Source organism: Schistocerca piceifrons, chromosome 6 (assembly GCF_021461385.2).
Source record: "Schistocerca piceifrons isolate TAMUIC-IGC-003096 chromosome 6, iqSchPice1.1, whole genome shotgun sequence".
NCBI lineage: Eukaryota > Metazoa > Arthropoda > Insecta > Orthoptera > Acrididae > Schistocerca > Schistocerca piceifrons.
In genome coordinates, this window is record NC_060143.1 from 180,840,374 (window position 1) to 180,859,411 (window position 19,038).

General features: G+C 44.2%; 1 protein-coding gene across 1 annotated transcript in view; it reads right to left on the reverse strand.

Annotated features, from left to right (window-relative positions):
* Positions 1-19,038, reverse strand: part of LOC124803218 (leucine-rich repeat-containing protein 24-like) — a 66,966-nt gene that overhangs the window by 35,655 nt on the left and 12,273 nt on the right. Inside the window, exon 2 of the mRNA XM_047264398.1 lies at positions 5,130-7,378. Coding sequence (XP_047120354.1) covers positions 5,130-6,804 — 1,675 coding nt within the window. The 5' untranslated portion in view covers positions 6,805-7,378. The remainder of the gene's footprint in view (positions 1-5,129; positions 7,379-19,038) is intronic.

Consider the following 19,038-nt stretch of genomic DNA (forward strand, 5'->3'; position numbering starts at 1 on the left):
GTCGGTATCCACCGAAATGATTAGCCATCTCCACAGTCAAATGACAGTCGGACGCACATGATATAAACGCCAGGAAGTTAGTTGTTCTGATAACGAAAAGATAACTTCCAAAAACGAGCATTGGCCTGTGATTACGTCTTTCTATGAGAGACCCGTTCTCCAAGTAGGGCTGGACTAGTAACTTTCGCAGGAGAGCTGGTATGAATGACGGAAAGAGGGATGACGTACGGGCATAGCTGAAGTTGTGAAATTAGTTTGTGTGACTTGCCAAGGTAGCTCAAGTGGTACCCGTTTTCCCTATTAAATACATCAGTCTAAGTTCAATTGTGAGCTGCACTACAACCTCTCAGGAGGTTTAATGATTGACATTCAATAAATTTTACTTTGAAATGTTATGAGTTAATTGAGCATTTCTGGATCAGTAAAATACTTTAGTATAGTCTTCTCATACTTTACTTTGCGATGCTCTTGCTATGCAAAAGCTTCAAATAGGTAGTATCTTCGACAGGCAGTCACCACCCTCTACAAACCATTCATTTCTACATAAAGAAACAATTAACAACCTGTTTCAGTTTTGAAATGGACGTTCAACAACTTTTGTCGCAGCAAAGAATTAAGGAAACAATGAATGCATGATTAATCGTACCAGCAAACGACAGCGATGAGTATTAAGAAAAAATACTGAGAAATTAACCATCGTTAACAGTTGCAAATATATTCAAAATCACTACATGTATGTTAGAGCACAAGTATATTACTTTCTCCAGTCTTATTTGTTATGTTGATGTAATGCCCCTCCAACTCAGCAAATTCAGATGAATGCCATGAATTATCAAAGTCCTTAACTACATTTTATAAGATTTATAACGACCGCAACTTGGCTTCCAGCATAGTTGAATAGTGGTCGAATCATGTGAATTGTTAACCACTACTAAACGTCGATGTTCCTCGCGATACCTGGTGCTGACTGATCTGAATCAGACATGGAACAGGAGAACGACCGTCACTCTGTGCACCTAGGGATGGTGAGACTTTCCAACCTGCAACTGCTTCCGGGTGCAACAGATGGTGCCACAAATTGTTTTAAGCTAGTTTAATACTACCCCTTACGTGCTTTCCCAAGATCTTTGGAAGAGATACAGCAAGGTGGCTATAAAGCAACTGAGTAGATGGAAAACATGAACCATATCTTCGATTACTGTTTCTTTATAATGTAATTGATTGTAATTGCTAATGTAGAGTCACACAGAATAAGGTTGCCGCTACGTGCACAGCCGGCATGGCAAGCATTGTGGGGGCAGTAGTGGTGGGCGTTACAGGCAGACGGTGTTCGGGAGGTGATGGCTAGCTGGAAGGGAAATGCCATTGTAAACTAAAGCCTACACTGACATTTTTTGTAAATGTTGATTGGAGCCGTTCTGCGTCCACACTTTCATGGTGACCATTTAAAAAGATCTGTCGAATCTGCTTTTGTTAATCTGTGTAAAATGTATTCCCCTGAAAAAGGCAGAGATTTATTCATGCCTGGCTCCTTAACTAAATGTAATTTTCAGAGAAGTGCCATGAGTAGTGAATTTTGAGTAAAACTTAGATATTATTTTTGCCACATTAAAACCTGCTTCTTTTGGCAAATCACAGCGGAGTTTACATTGCGTTGTCTCACTAATATAATGAGCAGACGCAATTTCGGGGAAGTTCTAAAACAGTGGTTTATTAAGATTACTGTGCGAGACACTGAGGAACAGTATGCTCAGTGGTTGTGATAAAACAGATCTCTGGAACAAAAATAAACGTGTGATGTCTTCACTTATGTTGCTCAAGAACACATAGCACTTCTCGTTTCACCAGCTATCAATGGCGCTTAAAACTCCCAGTCTTTCATTGAAAAAAAAATCTGTACTTATTGCAATAACGAAGTTTTGCACGATAACCGTCTGGCAAACTTTACTACTGGCCATTAAATTTGCTACACCAGGAAAGAATGCAGACGATAAATGCGTATACATTGGAGAAATATATTACACTAGAACTGACATGTGATTACATTTTCACGCAATTTGGGTGCATAGATCCTGAGAAATCAGTACCCAGAACAACTACATCTGGCCATAATAAAGGCCTTGATACGCCTGGGCATTGAGTCAAACAGAGCTTGGATGGCGTGTACAGGTACAGCTGCCCATGCAGCTTCAAAACGATACCACAGTTCATCCAGAGTAGTGACTGGCACATTGTGACGAGCCAGTTGCTTGGCAACCATTGACCAGACGCTTTCAATTGGTGAGAGATCTGGAGTATGTGTCGGCCAGGGCAGCAGTCTAACATTTTCTGTATCCAGAAATGCCCGTACAGGACCTGCAACATGCGATCGTGCATTATCCTGCTGAAATGTAGTGTTTCGCGGGGATCGAATGAAGGGTAGAGCCACGGGTCGTAACACCTCTGAAATGTAACGTCCACTGTTCGAAGTGCCATCAATGCGAACAAGAGGCGACCGAGACGTGTAACCAATGGCACCCCATACCATCACGCCTGGGGATACGCCAGTATGGCGATGACGAATACACGCTTCCAATGTGCGTTCACCGCGATGTCGCCAAACATGTATGTGACCATCAAGATGCTGTAAACAGACCTGGATTCATTCGAAAAAATGACGTTTTGCCATTCGTGCACCCAGGTTCGTCGTTGAGTACACCATCGCAGGCTGTCCTGTCTGTGATTCAGCGTCAAGGATAACCGCAGCCATGGTCTCCGAGCTCATAGTCCATGCTGCTGCAAACTTCGTCGAACTGTTCGTGGAGATGGTTGTTGTCTTGCAAACGTCACCATCTGTTGACTCAGGGATCGAGACGTGGCTGCACAATCTGTTACAGCCATGCAGATAAGATGCCTGTCACCTCGACTGCTAGTGATACGAGGCCGTTAGGATCCAGCACGGCGTTCCGTTTTACCCTCCTGAACCCACCGATACCATATTCTGCTAACAGTCATTGGATCTCGACCAACGCGAGCAGCAATGTCGCGATGCAATAAACCGTAATCGCGATAGGATACAATCCGACCTTTATCAAAGTCGGAAACGTGATGGTACGCGTTTCTTCTTCTCACACAAGGCATCACAACAGAGTTCCACCAGGTAACGCCGGTCAACTGCTGTTTGTGTATGAGAAATCGATCGGAAACTTTCCTCATGTCAGCACGTTGTAGGTGTCGCCACGGCGCCAACCTTGTGTGAATGCTCTGAAAAGCTAATCATTTGCGTATCACAGCATCTTCTTCCTGTCGGTTAAATTTCGCGTCTGTAGCACGCCATCTTCGTGTTGTAGCAATTTTCATGACCAGTAGTGTACTCTCTTCTCTGAGTGCTGTGCAAAACTCTCATTTCGATACTGCAACCCGTTTCAGAAATACCTGGAATGGTGTGGATATTTCACTCTGGCTTTATCGCTGGATCGTAAATATTTGCTACACTATATCAGTTTTCTCTAGATTGGTCGCAGAGAGAGGCCTCCACTCAAGTCTGATGAAAACGTCAATATGTTAGCTAAACTTCACATGCGCCACCATATTACGTAATATGCACCAAACACAAAATGATAGCGATCTCTATTTTTCATTGCAAACATTTTTGAGTTTCGCACAGTGTCTTACTTCAGCGCAAATCTCACAACAGCTATGACTCTTAACGAAGTGATGGACACATCATCATGAAGCTGACATATAAAGCTACAAGAGACTCAAAAATAAATTTTTTTACCGAATAACTTCTGTAAAATAGTTTGAAAAATGTTGCGTTACATGCTTCTCGATTCTGCCGTCACCGACCTGTCGAAAGGGGTTGGGCAATGTCGGCCTTCTCTTCCGAACAAACGAATGAACTCGCCCAGAACTTTGGACGACAATTGGTCACTGCGCATCAGGACTCTACTTGTGATTGCTTAAAAGTACCTAACGCTACACAAAATATCATTTTTTGTCATATAAATAAGAAGTAAATTCTGTCTTTTGAAACTGAATATTTTATTGGTGTGTACCAAACAAGTCTCATCTATTTGTGCTAGACAAATTCAGTAGTGTATATACAGGGTGGTCGGAAAATGTACGAAACGCTCGTAGGGGTGCTGCAAGGCATGTTGCACCGTGACATAAATGCTAAGAAAAAATTCGATACGTTGCACCATTTCCGAGTTATTAAGCACTGAATGTAGCCAATCGGGCGTCGCGCGCTCACACTCAAGCGGCCTGCCAGGGGCGGTGTTGCCCAACGAGTGCTTTGTCTCGTTAGCTGAAACTTGAATTCGCGCGCGCAACGACCTTATTGGCTAAATAACTCGGAAACGGCGCAACGTATCGCATTTTTTCCTTAACATTCATGTCTCAGTACAATCTGCCCTACAACATCACTACAAGCGTTTCAGACATTTTGTGACCAAAATTATTGAATTTTATACTGATAAGATATCTGCAGTGCTTCTGGCATTTCATTTAACTAATCGTTTCTATTTAAAATTATTTAACTGTGTGACACCTGAATTGGAAGAAACGAGTACTAAAGAAAGTTTCACTACACACACCTCGCATGCGCTGAAGTGTACGAAAAGGACATAAAAACAAATTAAATGTAAAAGAACCTCATAAAAATAGGGTTGTAAATGGTTACATATTTTAATGAGCCTTCGAGGACCGCTACAAATGTGGTATTGAAATAAGAATAATTAAATAATTTTCTTGTGTATTGTAGACCACTGAAGATGCCTCTCCCCAATAAGCGAAACGTGTTTGGTGCACACAAATAAAATATTTGTGTACAAAAACGGAATTTTATCTTATTTATATGAAGGTTGATAACCGAAATAGCAACTGATGCAAAATATTTCCAAATATTAACATTTATAATCAATGTTCAGAACTAATAGGTTCTTGACGTCTGTGTGAATAATTCGTGCACGTCCTTCATGAATTTATAAAAGGCGTTATTCCGCCTCCACTGGACGTTGGACAAAGATTTATAACGACATGTCACCTTTAAACTGTTCATAGTAAAAACATCTCAAAGACACATCTATCCTTTCAGAACTCTAAAGTAGACTGCAACAATCAGCTTGAGGGACTTTTATTTGCCTTACCTCCAGCCTCCTCCCCACCGTCTCCGTCCCCGCGATGCCTCTCCTTGCCGATGCTCTCGGTGTCGTTGATGAGGTCCGGGTTGGCCTCCAGCGCGTATGACCTCATGGAGTGGGGGCTGCCAGCGAGGCAGGGGTTGGCCGCTCCGCCGCTGCCGCCTCCGGCTGCCGCCAGTGACATCATGACGTCGTGTTGCAGCGGCGGCAGGGCGTGGGACCGTCCGTCCGCCCCCGCCCCCATCAGCAGCGCGCCGTTGGCCTTGGCCGGGGGCGGCACCACCCCCGCTGTTCCCTCTGGGGCGCGCGCGCCGCCCAGGCCCCCGGCGCCGCCCAGCCTCGTGATAGGGTTGAGAGGGGCGCCCTTACCTTGCTGCAGGGCCACCACCTTGCTGCGCTCCTTCTTCCGGCGGCGCATGCGCCTCCGTCGGCAACGTATCGCGCACGCCACCACGCCGATCAGCAAGAAGAGCACTATTACTGATATGGAGCACGCTATCGTTATTACGTACTCGTAAGGGAACGGCGGCGGCCCGACAATGGGTTCTTCCCTCACGATTATTCGTATAGTATAGTTGGAATGGCTCTTCCCAGCTGGATTCTCAGCCACACAGACAAAAGTGCCGTTGTCTTCTGTGTTGGTATTGAAGATGAACAGCTCACTCTTCTTTTCTTCTGAACCTTCCTCTACGAAGTAGTACAGGTGAACACCAGGAGCCACTAGTGAATCGTTCTGAAGTATCCTCCCTTGAAACCACCACGACACTCGAGCCTCTGGTATCGCAGACACCCTACACAAGAGTGAAACGTTCTTACCCTCAGCAATCTCAAGATACAGGGTCGTGGGGGAGACATCTGGGAGACAAGCGAGATCGTTCAAGTCCAGTGTCTTTATGAGCTCCCCTTTCAGCCGCCCAGGTGATGTACATTTGGGCTCTTCTGTATGTGGAACCTTATACGTCACCAGCCACGCCCTCAGGTCAGTTAGCCTGCAGTCACACTGCCAAGGATTCTGGTGCAGATAAATCTCGTGAAGGGTACTCGGGAGAGTGTCGGTGCCCCTGATGTTGTTGAGACGGTTCCCATCCAACTTGAGCCATTCCAGATTATCTAGACCAGAAAAAGCTCCAGGTTCCACAGTTTCAATTTCACAGTCAGACAATTCTAACGTCGTCAGAAACGGCAAGGATTTGAAAGCGCCCCCTTCCAAAGATCGGATGGGGTTCCCATTCATGATGAGCCTCATGAGCGAAGGATAGTCACTGAAGGTTGCTGTGGGCACGTAGCGCAGCTGGTTCTGAGACAGGTCCAGCTCCACCAGATTGGTCAGTCCTTTGAAGGCGCGGTCGTCTATCTGAACGATGCGGCAACGGGCCAGGTAGATGCGCTGCAGGTTGATAATGCCCATCCTCTGGAAGCGTTCCCTGGGAAGCGACTGCAGGTTGTTCCCTGAGAACTCCAGCACCTGCGTGCCTGGGTCTATTCCGTCTGGAATGGTGATGAGACCTTCGCCGATGCACTCCACCGTCTGCTTGCCACCCTTCCACATGCACTTGCACGCGGACGGGCAGGCGGCGGCCAAGTGGTGTTCCAGGGAGATCAACAGCACGAAAACGGCGAGCAGCAGCAGAGGCAGCGGGGGCGGCGGAGGCGGCGGCGGCGGCGGCGATGGCCGCAGCATGGCGGCTCCACGAGCCGGCTCACCTTTCCACGGACGGGCCTCTCATGGCCGCCGCATGCGGCGGAGTGTCAGTGGGATTCCTCAACTCACGGTGTCTTCAGAACTCAAAGGAGAGCCACTTCAGATGATCCACTGACGCCTATGGTGCTTTCAACTGCCATTTTCGTGAGCAGTCCACAGGGACCACATCACGACGAATGTTACATTCTTTCTAGTACCAGTGGATACAAAGCTTCCAAAACTACAGTCCGTCAATACATAAGAACCTGAGATACCGTGAGGGCACAGGAGGTGGAGGGACACTTATTCCTGCACAACATCGTCATAACTTCGAAAGGCTGCTGTCTCAGATGAATTCACAGGATGATGTCTTACAACAGTTCGCAGATAACGTTGTTGTGATGTCCTTTTCTTTTGCCACATTATTTCTACCTTCCTACACCAAGAACACAGCTCTCCACAACTAGTTCCGCTCACACACTGTCGTATCGAAATAAGCCACTCGACCCACCTTATAAATCCACTTTTCGGGGAAAAGATGGAAAAGCTTCAGAGATTACATTGCTCCAGGCACCTGCGAACAAAAAAAAAAAAATAAATGGTTGAAATAAGCAACTTCTCAGCAACACTACACAACACATAGTAAATATTATACACGTAATAGGACAATAGTTACTATGTAAACAGTTAAATTTATATTAAAACGGTATATAAGCAATTTTTTGATTCTTATTGGATCCGAGAAATATAAAATGAACTCAAAACCAGCTTGGATCTTACAAGAACTCTGAAACATTTTTCGCAAATGTTCGTCCATGCCAAGATGACAGGAAAATTTCGACACACAAATTCCCCCCATGTAATGTGCGGAGAGTCTAGACCCATCGGGGTGTCAAGCGATCTGCTCTCTTATGATTTCTCTACTTCATTGATGGATAGTGTACTTTCGGATGTTCAGCAATGTTCCCGACTCCTCTCATCTGTATAGCATTTCGACGACCGACCCATCCGCCTTCCCCACGTGATACGAGCTGTGTTATATTACGCGTACTGACTGCCTGGACTCTAGCCAGACTGTACTATTATTGGCGTAGCGCCATTATCTACGCCCGAGTTCGGTTTCTAGCGCCCGCTACGCTCTTAGTGGTGCTCATTTGTTTCTTGAGCCCTCGAAATGCATTTGATCCCATGCTTTCGTCAACATAGATTCTTTGATGTAATGTTAAATGCGCTCTAGATGTTCAAAAGCGAGGTATGAACCACCTGCGAATGTGGCATGCTTTTTGTGGCGTAGACTATCACAACAACCGAACAAAGGTAACTTGTAACTGCAGTGACACACTCGATTGAAACAAACAGCAAATCGGCAATCATCGAGCACTGCCTCAAACTTAACCATGAAACGAAACACGACGAGTCAAGGACCCTGGTGCAAAAGTAGAATTTGCTTGACAGCGTTATTAAGCATTCTATTGAAATGAAGAACTTTTAAAATCTCAAGTACCGGTATTCAGATTTTAATTTAAACAAGACTTTCGTCTGGTGCAGTGACTTAGCAGAGTTGTAAAACACTGTGTTAATGAAACTTTCATTAAATAACAGTGCGAGCTCCGAAAAACAAATGAGCGTAAAGGTTGTAGCGGTCGGCGAGAGTCGAGCGTATGCATAAAAAGCGTAACGACAACGACAGAATCTATATCGAACATTACTTACTGGATACTAGCTTCCGAAAGAAGACGTACGTGAGAAGAGAACTGCCAGAGGCTTTAGGATATGACAAAATACTGCTGTCTGCCACAGAGACGCATGAAATGCACAGGCCCTGATATGACAAACCGGAGCAAATTACATCAACAGAACAACGTGCATGTATGCTTTGTAGGAATAAAAGCCGTCCTGACGCCCGCTGTGGCCGAGCGATTCTAGGCGCTTCAGTCCGGAACCGCGCGACTGCTAGGTCTCAGGTTCGAATCCTGCCTCGGGCATGGATGTGTGTGTTGTCCTTAGGTTAGTTGGGTTTAAGTAGTTCTAAGTTATAGTGGACTAATGACCTTAGATGTTAAGTCCCATAGTGCTCAGAGCCATTTGACAAGCCGTCCTGCCAACTGGAGAGTGTGCTCAGAGTACCAAATGGCGTTATAACCTTACACCACCACCACAAAAGTTCGACGCGAGACTGCAACACCTAGCCACTTAATTCAACCCCGATGACCGACTATAACTGAAGACAGTCGAGGTCGACAATCAACACAAAGACAGTATGCACACACGCACATGCCACAGCCACACAATCGACAAACGAGTACGGAATTAATAATGAGACTTCCATTGGAGGCTCATTGAGACACAGGAAGACACTTATAGTCACAAGAATAAAACCTGACACGACTGGAAAGATCAAGAGTACAGCGGACAAAATTTGATCAGCCATGGACCCAATGAGCAAATTTATGGCCCTCTGCGACGAAATAATGTTTCTATTTGACAAGATACTTTACCAAATCCCGGGAAAGGAGCTATGTGACGAGCCACCGAACAATGTCGTCTGTGAATCTTTGGGGTCGATTCAGCCTGCCCTTCAAGATCAGTTAACAGATAAAAAACCTTTAAGATATATTTATTGCGACTCAATGCACGTAAGTCGGATGAACGATGGGCACGTCTGTGTAGCCACAGCAGGGAAAGTTTGCGACAGATATGAAAGAATGAAAATCGTGGTAGAGAAAAAAAGGAGTATGATTGAGGCACATCCTTAAATATAAAACATTACACACAAATAAAAATGTGCAACAAACAAGTGAAATCCACAGATTTCTAGAGACACAATGCACAAATTACAAAATTTGCAGATTCCACAATTAATGTAGAATAAGAATTAAGTAAAATAGTAAGATAAAAAGAGTATGAAGAGTTATTTATTCTGTCACAAACTAAACACAAAAAAATACACGTTCCAAGGTTTGCCGACGAATGTGAGACGCTTTTCATAATCTTTTACTGTAAAATAAATTTATTGAGCCATAAAATGTATATTATTATAATACGATACAGCTCTCTCTTCCTCTGTCACCCTCCCTATCTGTCTCCCTATCTGTCTCTCTCTCTCTCTCGCACATACACAGACACACACACACACACACACACACACACACAGAGAGAGAGAGAGAGAGAGAGACACGCGCGCACAATATATCACTTGGAATTATTCTTAATATCGATAGCATATCTGTTGAATTATTCCCAAAGAAATAGAACAATATGGTTCCAGAGACCTACTCAAGTCTCAACATCTTCATGATACACCATGCACGTGGAAGTGACGAATGTCACATCATAGATATTTCACACTTCAAGAGGTCTCTGGAACGATATAGTTTCATCAAAGTTGAGCCCCTATGTCTGAGTTTCAGGCAGCAATCCCCCACTTCCTTCGACTTTGAAGTGTTACTCCAATGTAGCTGAAGAGCCTCTCCGTTGCTATTCGATTTCAGGGGAAAACAGAGTGGGCTGAGGCGTTCATGGGAATCTGGATGGAGGGGCGAGGTGCGCTAGGCCAGACCGTGACGTTGTGCAGAGCTACTGCCCAGGGTGGCATAGTGGTTAGTGGCTAGCACACCAGCCAATGAGCAGGAGACGTTGATTCGAATCCCGACTTTGGTACAGATTTTCATTCGTCACTTCAGTCTGCATATATACATCACACTCCTTAATGTTTATGCAAAGGCTTACGAAATATGTTGCTGTGATCTACTGTTTGACTACCTAGACGACGCAGGCTTTCGTACACCGCTATATTGGCACCCAGAGCACGGTTATTCCAAGCAGTAAACAAAACAGCGTTCGTGCTGACCTCTATTCGCTTGCCACCCCAAGAACAAAGAACATGGCTTGTTACCGTGATAGAGAGTGCTTGCGTCAGTCGCCACCGATTTGCCTTCGGTGATACGTTTGCCGCTTTGCTGCTCTGCCAATTACGTCCTCCGATTTAACGAATTCTAATCGCTACCGCCGTTTCCAATTATCAGCGTCGCCTGGATTCGCAGGTGCCTTATTATTCGATATCCGAAATCCGATTACAGCAATATTCATTACAGAGGAACGGTCGCACTTAGCAGGGCCGCGACGGGCCGCTCTGATTTGAGGCAATGCACGGGCCAGCGGATATTCCTAACGACCACCTGGCACCGTTTTTACTGCAGAGTCGGTTCGAGCATACTTTCCTTTGCTACGATCGGCTACACCATTTGTGGATGGCGCTCCTGAGAATATTTTTGAATAAAATAGTCGATTGAAAATATTTACAGTTTACATTATTCCTTGTTAATATTCACTTACACTGAAATATTTCTTTAGGGAACCCTCGTACGCTCAGTATTTACTGCACAATGTATTGAAGGGTATTTTGTTGAAAATACTATCGCTCGCTCAATATACACTGACGGAAGAAATATCGAAAGAACAAGAAGATGTTGGGCGACATAAACGAAGGTTAGTAAGCGTGTTTCCAGTGAAAACGCAAATAAGGTTTGTTTTAAATACGCGCAGTAACGCTTGTCAGTTAGTAACCAAGAGTGGACGTGGTGACGCGATGTTAGCCAAGAATGCCTTTAAGGTGACAAAGATGCCGTGTTTCTTGTCTTGCGCAAGGCGTTCGATACAGTTCCCCACAGTTGTTTCATGATCAAAGTAAGAACATATGGACTATCAGGCCAATTGTGTGATTGGATTGAAGTGTTCCTAGATAACAGAACGCAGCATGCGATTCCCAATGGAGAGAAGCCTTCCAAAGTAACTGTGATTTCAGGTGTGCCGCAGGGGAGTGTCGTCGGATCGTTGCTATTCACAATATACATAAATCACCTTGTGGTTAACATCGGAAGTTCACTGAGGCTTTTTGCGGATGATGCTTCAGTATATCGAGAGGTTGTAACAATGGAAAATTGTACTGAAATGCAGGAGGATCTGCAACGAACTGACGCATGGTGCAGGGAATGGCAACTGAATCTCAATGTAGACAAGTGTGATGTGCTACGACTACATAGAAAGAAGGATCCTTTATCATTTACCTTCAATATATCAGGTCAGCAACGGGAAGCAGTTAATTCCATAAATTATCTGAGAGTAGGCATTAGGAGTGATTTAAAATGGAATGGTCATATAAAGTTGATCGTCGGTAAAGCAGATGCCAGACTGAGATTCATTGGAAGAATCCTAAGGAAATACAATCCGAAAACAAAGGAAGTATGTTACAAAAAAATGGTTCAAATGGCTCTGAGCACTGTGGGACTTAACATCTGAGGTCATCAGTCCCCTAGAACTTAAAGTACTTAAACCTAACTAACCTAAGGACATCACACACATCCATGCCCGAGGCAGGATTCGAACCTGCGACTGTAGCAGTCACGCGGTTCCGGACTACACCGCCTAGAACCGCATGGCCACCGCGGCCGGCTAAGTATGTTACAGTACACTTGTTCGCCCACTGCTTGAATATTGCTCACCAGTGTGGGATCCGTACCGGATAGGGTTGATAGAAGAGATAGAGAAGATCCAACGGATAGCAGTGCCCTTCGTTGCAGGATCATTTAGTAATCGCGAAAGCGTTACGGAGATGGCAGATAAACTCCAGTGGAAGACTCTGCAGGAGAGACGCTCAGTAGCTCGGTACGGGCTTTTCTTGAAGTTTTGAGAACATACCTTCACCGAGGAGTCAAGTAGTATGTTGCTCTCCTACGTATATCTCGCGAAGAGACCATGAGGATAAAATAAGAGAGATTAGAGCCCACACTGAGGCATACCGACAATCTTTCTTTCCACGAACAATACAAGACCGGAATAGAAGGGAGAACCGATAGAGGTACTCAAAGTACCCTCGCCACACACTGCCAGGTGGCTTGCGGAGTATGGATATAGATGCAGAAGTCGGCTTTATCAACACCCCACTGAGTATGAACGATGTCGTGTAATCCGAGGAGCTGGATGTTCCTTCTGGGATATTGCAGAAAATCTTGGTAGGAATGTAAACATCGTACAGGACTGCTGACAGCTGCGGTGACGAAAATCTACGGCCTCAAGAAGACGAGGCAAAGGACGGCCACGTGGCACTGCCCAGAGGGGAGACAATCGTGTTCGGCGTTTCGCTTCGGCGCATTGTACTGCATCTGCGGCAGTAATTTAGCAGTAGTTGGCACCACAGTGACACAAGGCACTGCTACAAATCGGTTACTTCGAGAACAGCTCCAAGCCAGAAGCCCCGTAGGGTGCACTGCACTGACTGCAAACCACCGGAATTTGTGAATTCAGTGGTGTCAAGTGAGAGCTAGTTGTAGGGCAAGGTGGAGGTATGCTGAGTTTTCTGATAAAAGCCATGTTGGTTAAAAGGAGGCCGATCGAGGAGGAGCTGCAACCAACCTGCGTGCTAGTCGCACTGGACCAAAACCCGGAGCTATACTCTGGACTGTGATTTCCTGTGACAGCAGGAGCGCTCTCGTGGTTATCCAAGCATCCTGACTACAAATTTGTACGTCAGTCTAGTGAGTCGACCTGCCGTGCTGCCATTCATGGACAACATTCCAAGGGCTGTTTTCTAAAAGGATAGTGCTCGATCCCAAATATTGTGGTTTTAACTCAACATGCTCTACAGTGTTTCGACATGTTGCCTTGGCCTGGACGATCCGAAGATCAGCCTCTAATCGAAAACATATGGGACATTCTAGGACGACGACTCCAGCGACATCCGCAAACAGCATTAACCGTCCGTGTATTCATCGACCTAGTGGAACAGCCACGGAACTCCATCTTACAAACTGACACCCTGCACCAGCACAACACCATGTATGCATGTTTGCACGCTTGCATTCAACTTCTGGTGGTTCCACGGGTCATTCATGTACCCGCATTTCACATGTCCAGTGGTATGTCTCGTGCTTAGATTAACCTGTGTTCTTGCAATGTTAATCAATTAAATATATTATCCAAACAAATATATTCGCGAAATTTCATCATTATTTATTCATTAATTATTTTTTGATGTTGCGATTTTGTGATTTTTCTCGTCAGTGTATTATATCGTGAGCGGGTAGTATTGCGCAATAAACGTCATTTCCTGCCATTATCGAGAGAAATTCAGTTTGTTCCGAACGATTTTCCGAAAAGAACCTAAAAAATATAAGTGTCACTAGTTCAGGAAGTACTGTAGAGGATTTATATTAAACGATCATCCATTACGTAAAGAAATGAAATTTCTGACTGTTTAGGAATAGCCAGATAGCTCGTTGTCCACGGGAAGTTAAAGATCGTGATGTCATGACAGCAAGCGTTTTTTTTTTTATTTTCTTCTAACAGTTCTATGAATTGATAAATAAAATCAGGTCATATGTTCAGTGTGCATACATGTTTTTATTTCCTTCTTACTACATTTGTTACACCACAGAAGTAAGGTCATTCAACCTATCAATCCACGATCCGTAAATTACCGTTTTTTTTTACTTTGGAACAGTTGTTACGGTAGAGAAATACACAGAACATAGCACATTTACACGTTAAATTGCACAGTTCGGTTAATTTGTAATTAATTGTTCTTGTGGCTTACGAATGTATATGCAGTAGTGAATGAGCCCCAGTCCGTATGAAATATTTATTGGAAGCTTTTCAGACTTATTTCCCACTTTTTGCTTTATCTGTGGTTCCGTTTTGTTGGGGAAAAAACCCCTCAATCGCGGAGCGTCGACGTGGTCGCCACAATGTTCTAACTGGTGCGTTCCGTGCATAAATACTGCGCAATAATATTGTGCCGTTGTTGGCCTCACATTTTTACGCAATATATTCACACAATATCATTGCGCAATAGATGATGAGAATCTCAGAGCCACTTTATTCGTAGATGTGGATATGTATTAATTTTTTTGTGTCTCCTGTGTTAGTGCCCAAGATTTGTTCACCCAAGAAGCTGTCTCCGTCCGTATAAACACATCTAACTTATAGAAAGTCTCTTTAAACACTCAGTTGTGTGATTTTTGGTCACTTCGTCATATTTCTAAGGTATGATTCGAAACTGAACTGCAACAGAAGTAAACTGATAAATAGAGTCTAGACATTCTTAACAGTTTTTTGTCATAGCTTTTTAAAATTTGAAGTGTTTACCTATGAGTGACAATCAGGAGCGACCTAGAAGTGGAATAACCACATAAAACAAATATTAGGAAAAGCATATGCCAGACTATTATTCACTTGAAGAACCTTAAGAAAATCTAATTCATCCGGGAAAGCAATGACCTATATGACCGATTCTTGAGTTTTGATAATGAATATGGGAGCCTTACCAGGTAGGATGAACACAAGAGACAAGTGATACCAAACAAAGAGCGACGAGTTTCATCATGTGCTAATTTAGCCGGCGCGAGAGAATACGGAGAAGCTCAACAAATTCCCGTGGCACACGCTACATGAGAGGCGTTGTGCAGCACGGAGAGGTTTACTATTGAAATTCCTGGAGACTACGTCCAAGGAAGAGTTCTTCCACATTCGTCTCGTGAAAAGACCAAAACGAGAATGTCCGAGAAATTAGCGCTAAAACGGATTTTACTCAATAACCTTTCTACCCACGCGCCATTTGTGAATGAAACAGGAAGGAGAGGATCAGACAGCGCTACAAGAAGTACCTTCTGACAAACACCCTAAGGTGTCTTCTGAAGTATAATTTCTGACGAAGAGTTATTTATGTCTTGTTATTTCCTCATATTATCAAGTCCCTTAATTTTTAAATATAAAGCATCAATTTATAAATCGTATAAAACAGCAAATTATGTGCTGTGCGTAAAACAGAATTACTTTTATAACAGAATTAAGTGTATTTTTGATCCCTAGTGTTTCAACAACTTCCTGACACGTTTCGGCCACTGTCAGTCTAAAAAAAATATGAAATAGAATTCGGGTTTTTAAACTCAGCGATACATAAAACACAATGTATTTATTTTCTGTTTACCCAGTCATGTTCCGACACCTATACGTAGTATTCTGAGGGTTTCGACTAATTTCTAAAACTGTATTTCTTGTGAAAATGGATTTCTAATCGTCAAGAAGATGGAGAGACACAATATCCATAACAACTTTATTGGATATGCCATTCGTTTACTTAAAGACACAGAAATTGTCATGAAAGTTGGTAACAGCAGCATCGAACCAAAGAAGACGATTACTGAATCACGTAAGGGTCAGTTCTCTCATCGATACTGTTTCAAATTTACACCTTCAATATGCACACTGTTTTTGACATCGACATTAAAGTAGAAAGGAACGGTGATGATTTGTGTATACCTACAATAAGCGACAGCTAAGGAGAAGGACAGCGTAAAATAGACGCACCCTACTGGCTGGAAGACAAAGGACTAACAATTTCACGGACTACGTCTGCTGTGAGCGTCTACACCAGACATCGGAGGCAAGACGTCCTGTCTATGACGCTAGGAGCAAATGCTCTTCTGGTGAAACCAGTCTAGAAATATCTTAGGCTGCACACCGACAGTAAACTGCGATGGGTAGCACATGTAAATCAAGTAGTAGCGAAATATGAGAAAAACATTAAGTATTAAGAGCATTGGCAGTCGTGCAATAGGGCGCGGACTATTAAACACACAATTGCGTATATTTTGACCTAGTGCGGTCGCGTCTGGACTACGGAAGCATATTCTGCGGATTGGCGAAGGTCGCGTTACTGCAAAAACTTAATACGATACAATAAATAAGTTTTGGTGCCGTGAAGTCAACCGCAACACATGCAGTACTTCCGCGAACTAACTAACCGCACCTGTAGTGAGGAGCAAGTATATGAGCATAAAATTCCTAACGAAGAGAGCTGATTTGCAGAGGACGGTTTGTTATCTTGCATCTTGTATAGGCATGCGTATTCAAATACAGAGATACGCATACAGACAGAATACGGCGCTGCGGTCGGCAACGCCTGAAAAAGACAAAAAGTGTCTAGCGCAGTTGTTAGATCGGTAACTGCTGTTACAAAGGCTGGTTATCAATTGTTAAGTGAGTTGGAACGTAGTGTTATAATCGGTGCACGAGCGATGGGATACAGCATCTCCGACTTAGCGATGAAGTGTCTATTTTCCAGTACGACCATATCACGAATGTACCGTGGATATCAGTAATCCGGTAAACCATCAAATCCCCGACATCGCTGCGGCCGGAAAAAGATCCTGCAAGAACGGGACCAACGACGACTGAAGAGAATCGTTCTACGTGACAGAAGTGCAACTCTTCCGCAAATTGTTGCAGATTTCTATGATGGGCCATCAACAAGAGTCAGCTTGCGAACCATTCAACGAATCATCATCGATATGTGCTTTCGGAGCCGAAAGCCCTCTTGTGTGTCCTTCATGACTGTACGGCACAAAGCTTTACGGCTAGTCTGGGCTCGTCAACACCGAAATAGGACTGTTAACGACTGGAAGCAAGTTGCCTGGTCGGATGAGTCTCGTTTCAAATTGTATAAAGCGGAATGACGTGTACGGGTATGGAAACAACCACATGAACCGTGGACCCTGCATGTCAGCAGGGAACTGTTCAGTCTGGTGAAGGCTCTGTAATGGTGTGGGTCATATGCAGTTGAAGTGATACTGGACCTCCGATACGTCTACATACGACTCCGACAGGTGACACGATTGTCCATTTTGCATTTCAACGGTCTTTGGCAATTCCAACAGGACAATGCATTATACCACACGTCCAGAATTGCTACAGAGTGGCCTCAGGTACGCTCTTCTGAGTTTAAGCGATACCGTTGGCCATCAGACTCCCCAAACATGAACGTTAATGAGCATATCTGGAATGTCTTGCGCCGGCCGAAGTGGCCGTGCGGTTAAAGGCGCTGCAGTCTGGAACCGCGAGACCGCTACGGTCGCAGGTTCGAATCCCGCCTCGGGCATGGATGTTTGTGATGTCCTTAGGTTAGTTAGGTTTAACTAGTTCTAAGTTCTAGGGGACTAATGACCTCAGCAGTTAAGTCCCATAGTGCTCAGAGCCATTTGAACCATTTTTTGGAATGTCTTGCAAAGTGATGTTCAGAAGAGATCTCCACCCCCTCGTACTCTTACCGATTTATGGACTGCCCTTCAGGATTCATGGTGTCACTTACCTCCAGCACTACCTCAGGCATTAGTCGAGTCCATGCCACGTCGTTGTGCAACAATTCTGAGAGCTCGCTGGGGCCCTACACGGTATTAGGCAGGTGTAGCAGTTTCTTTGGCTCTTCGGTGTACTGTATGTTACATGTTTATTTATTGATCCTGTGAGAATTTGCCTGCAATTTATGGAGACAGCACCAGACTTTCGAGTACCCATCTCCGTCCGGCGACTACTTGTTTTCGATCAATGTTACGTATGTATTGTCGTTGAAGTTGACGTGAGATTTAGTCTGCCATTTTCGTCAACTATTTCAAATCACGCTTTGTGCGAGCTGCGAGCCAAAAATTCCACAGACGAGGATAATCAACACAGACTCCTCAAATAACCAGGAGGAATACTTTAGGAATACTTAAGCGCGAGCAGGATTTAAGCAAAAGCACCCAAGGGAAAAAAAACTAAAATTACGGAAGAGCATATGGCCATCTGTGAAATCCTTAAGTACTGCTATATGATTTCGAAGGAAAACTTTGTTATCTTCTCGATCTCTAATCCAGCACTCACTCTCCTTAAGTATGTCTATCGTGGGCATAAAAGCTACCCGTTAGCCGGCGATATGACAGCACACGTAAATGAACTGCAAAATAATGGCCACAGAATCTCCATGTATTGGAGTAAAGAGTACAACAACGAACTGGGCACTGAGGCCATTGACACTCTTTCTAAGTAAGCAATGACCTCAAGAGACTATACATTCACTCTAGTTGAGGATCTGTTGTCGACTTACAGGAAGATGAATCTGACTGAGTGGTCCAAAGAATGACAAGCTTCCCAAGCAAATCAAGGGAAATACTATGACCAGGTAACACCAGTACAGCCTTGGCACTATCGACTTCAGCGTTCGCGAAAATTTACCACAACGTAGTTGAAGTTCAATCACTGTCGATCAGCACAGCACCTACACAGTATACGCACGGTATCATCCGCCATTACGACTGCGGCGAAGTGAAAGTTACAATGTATATATCATTTGCACGCGTCAGCCGGTAGGATCTCACATCAAAATTGCAAGAAAAAATATCGGTGCCAAATTACTGGAAACCA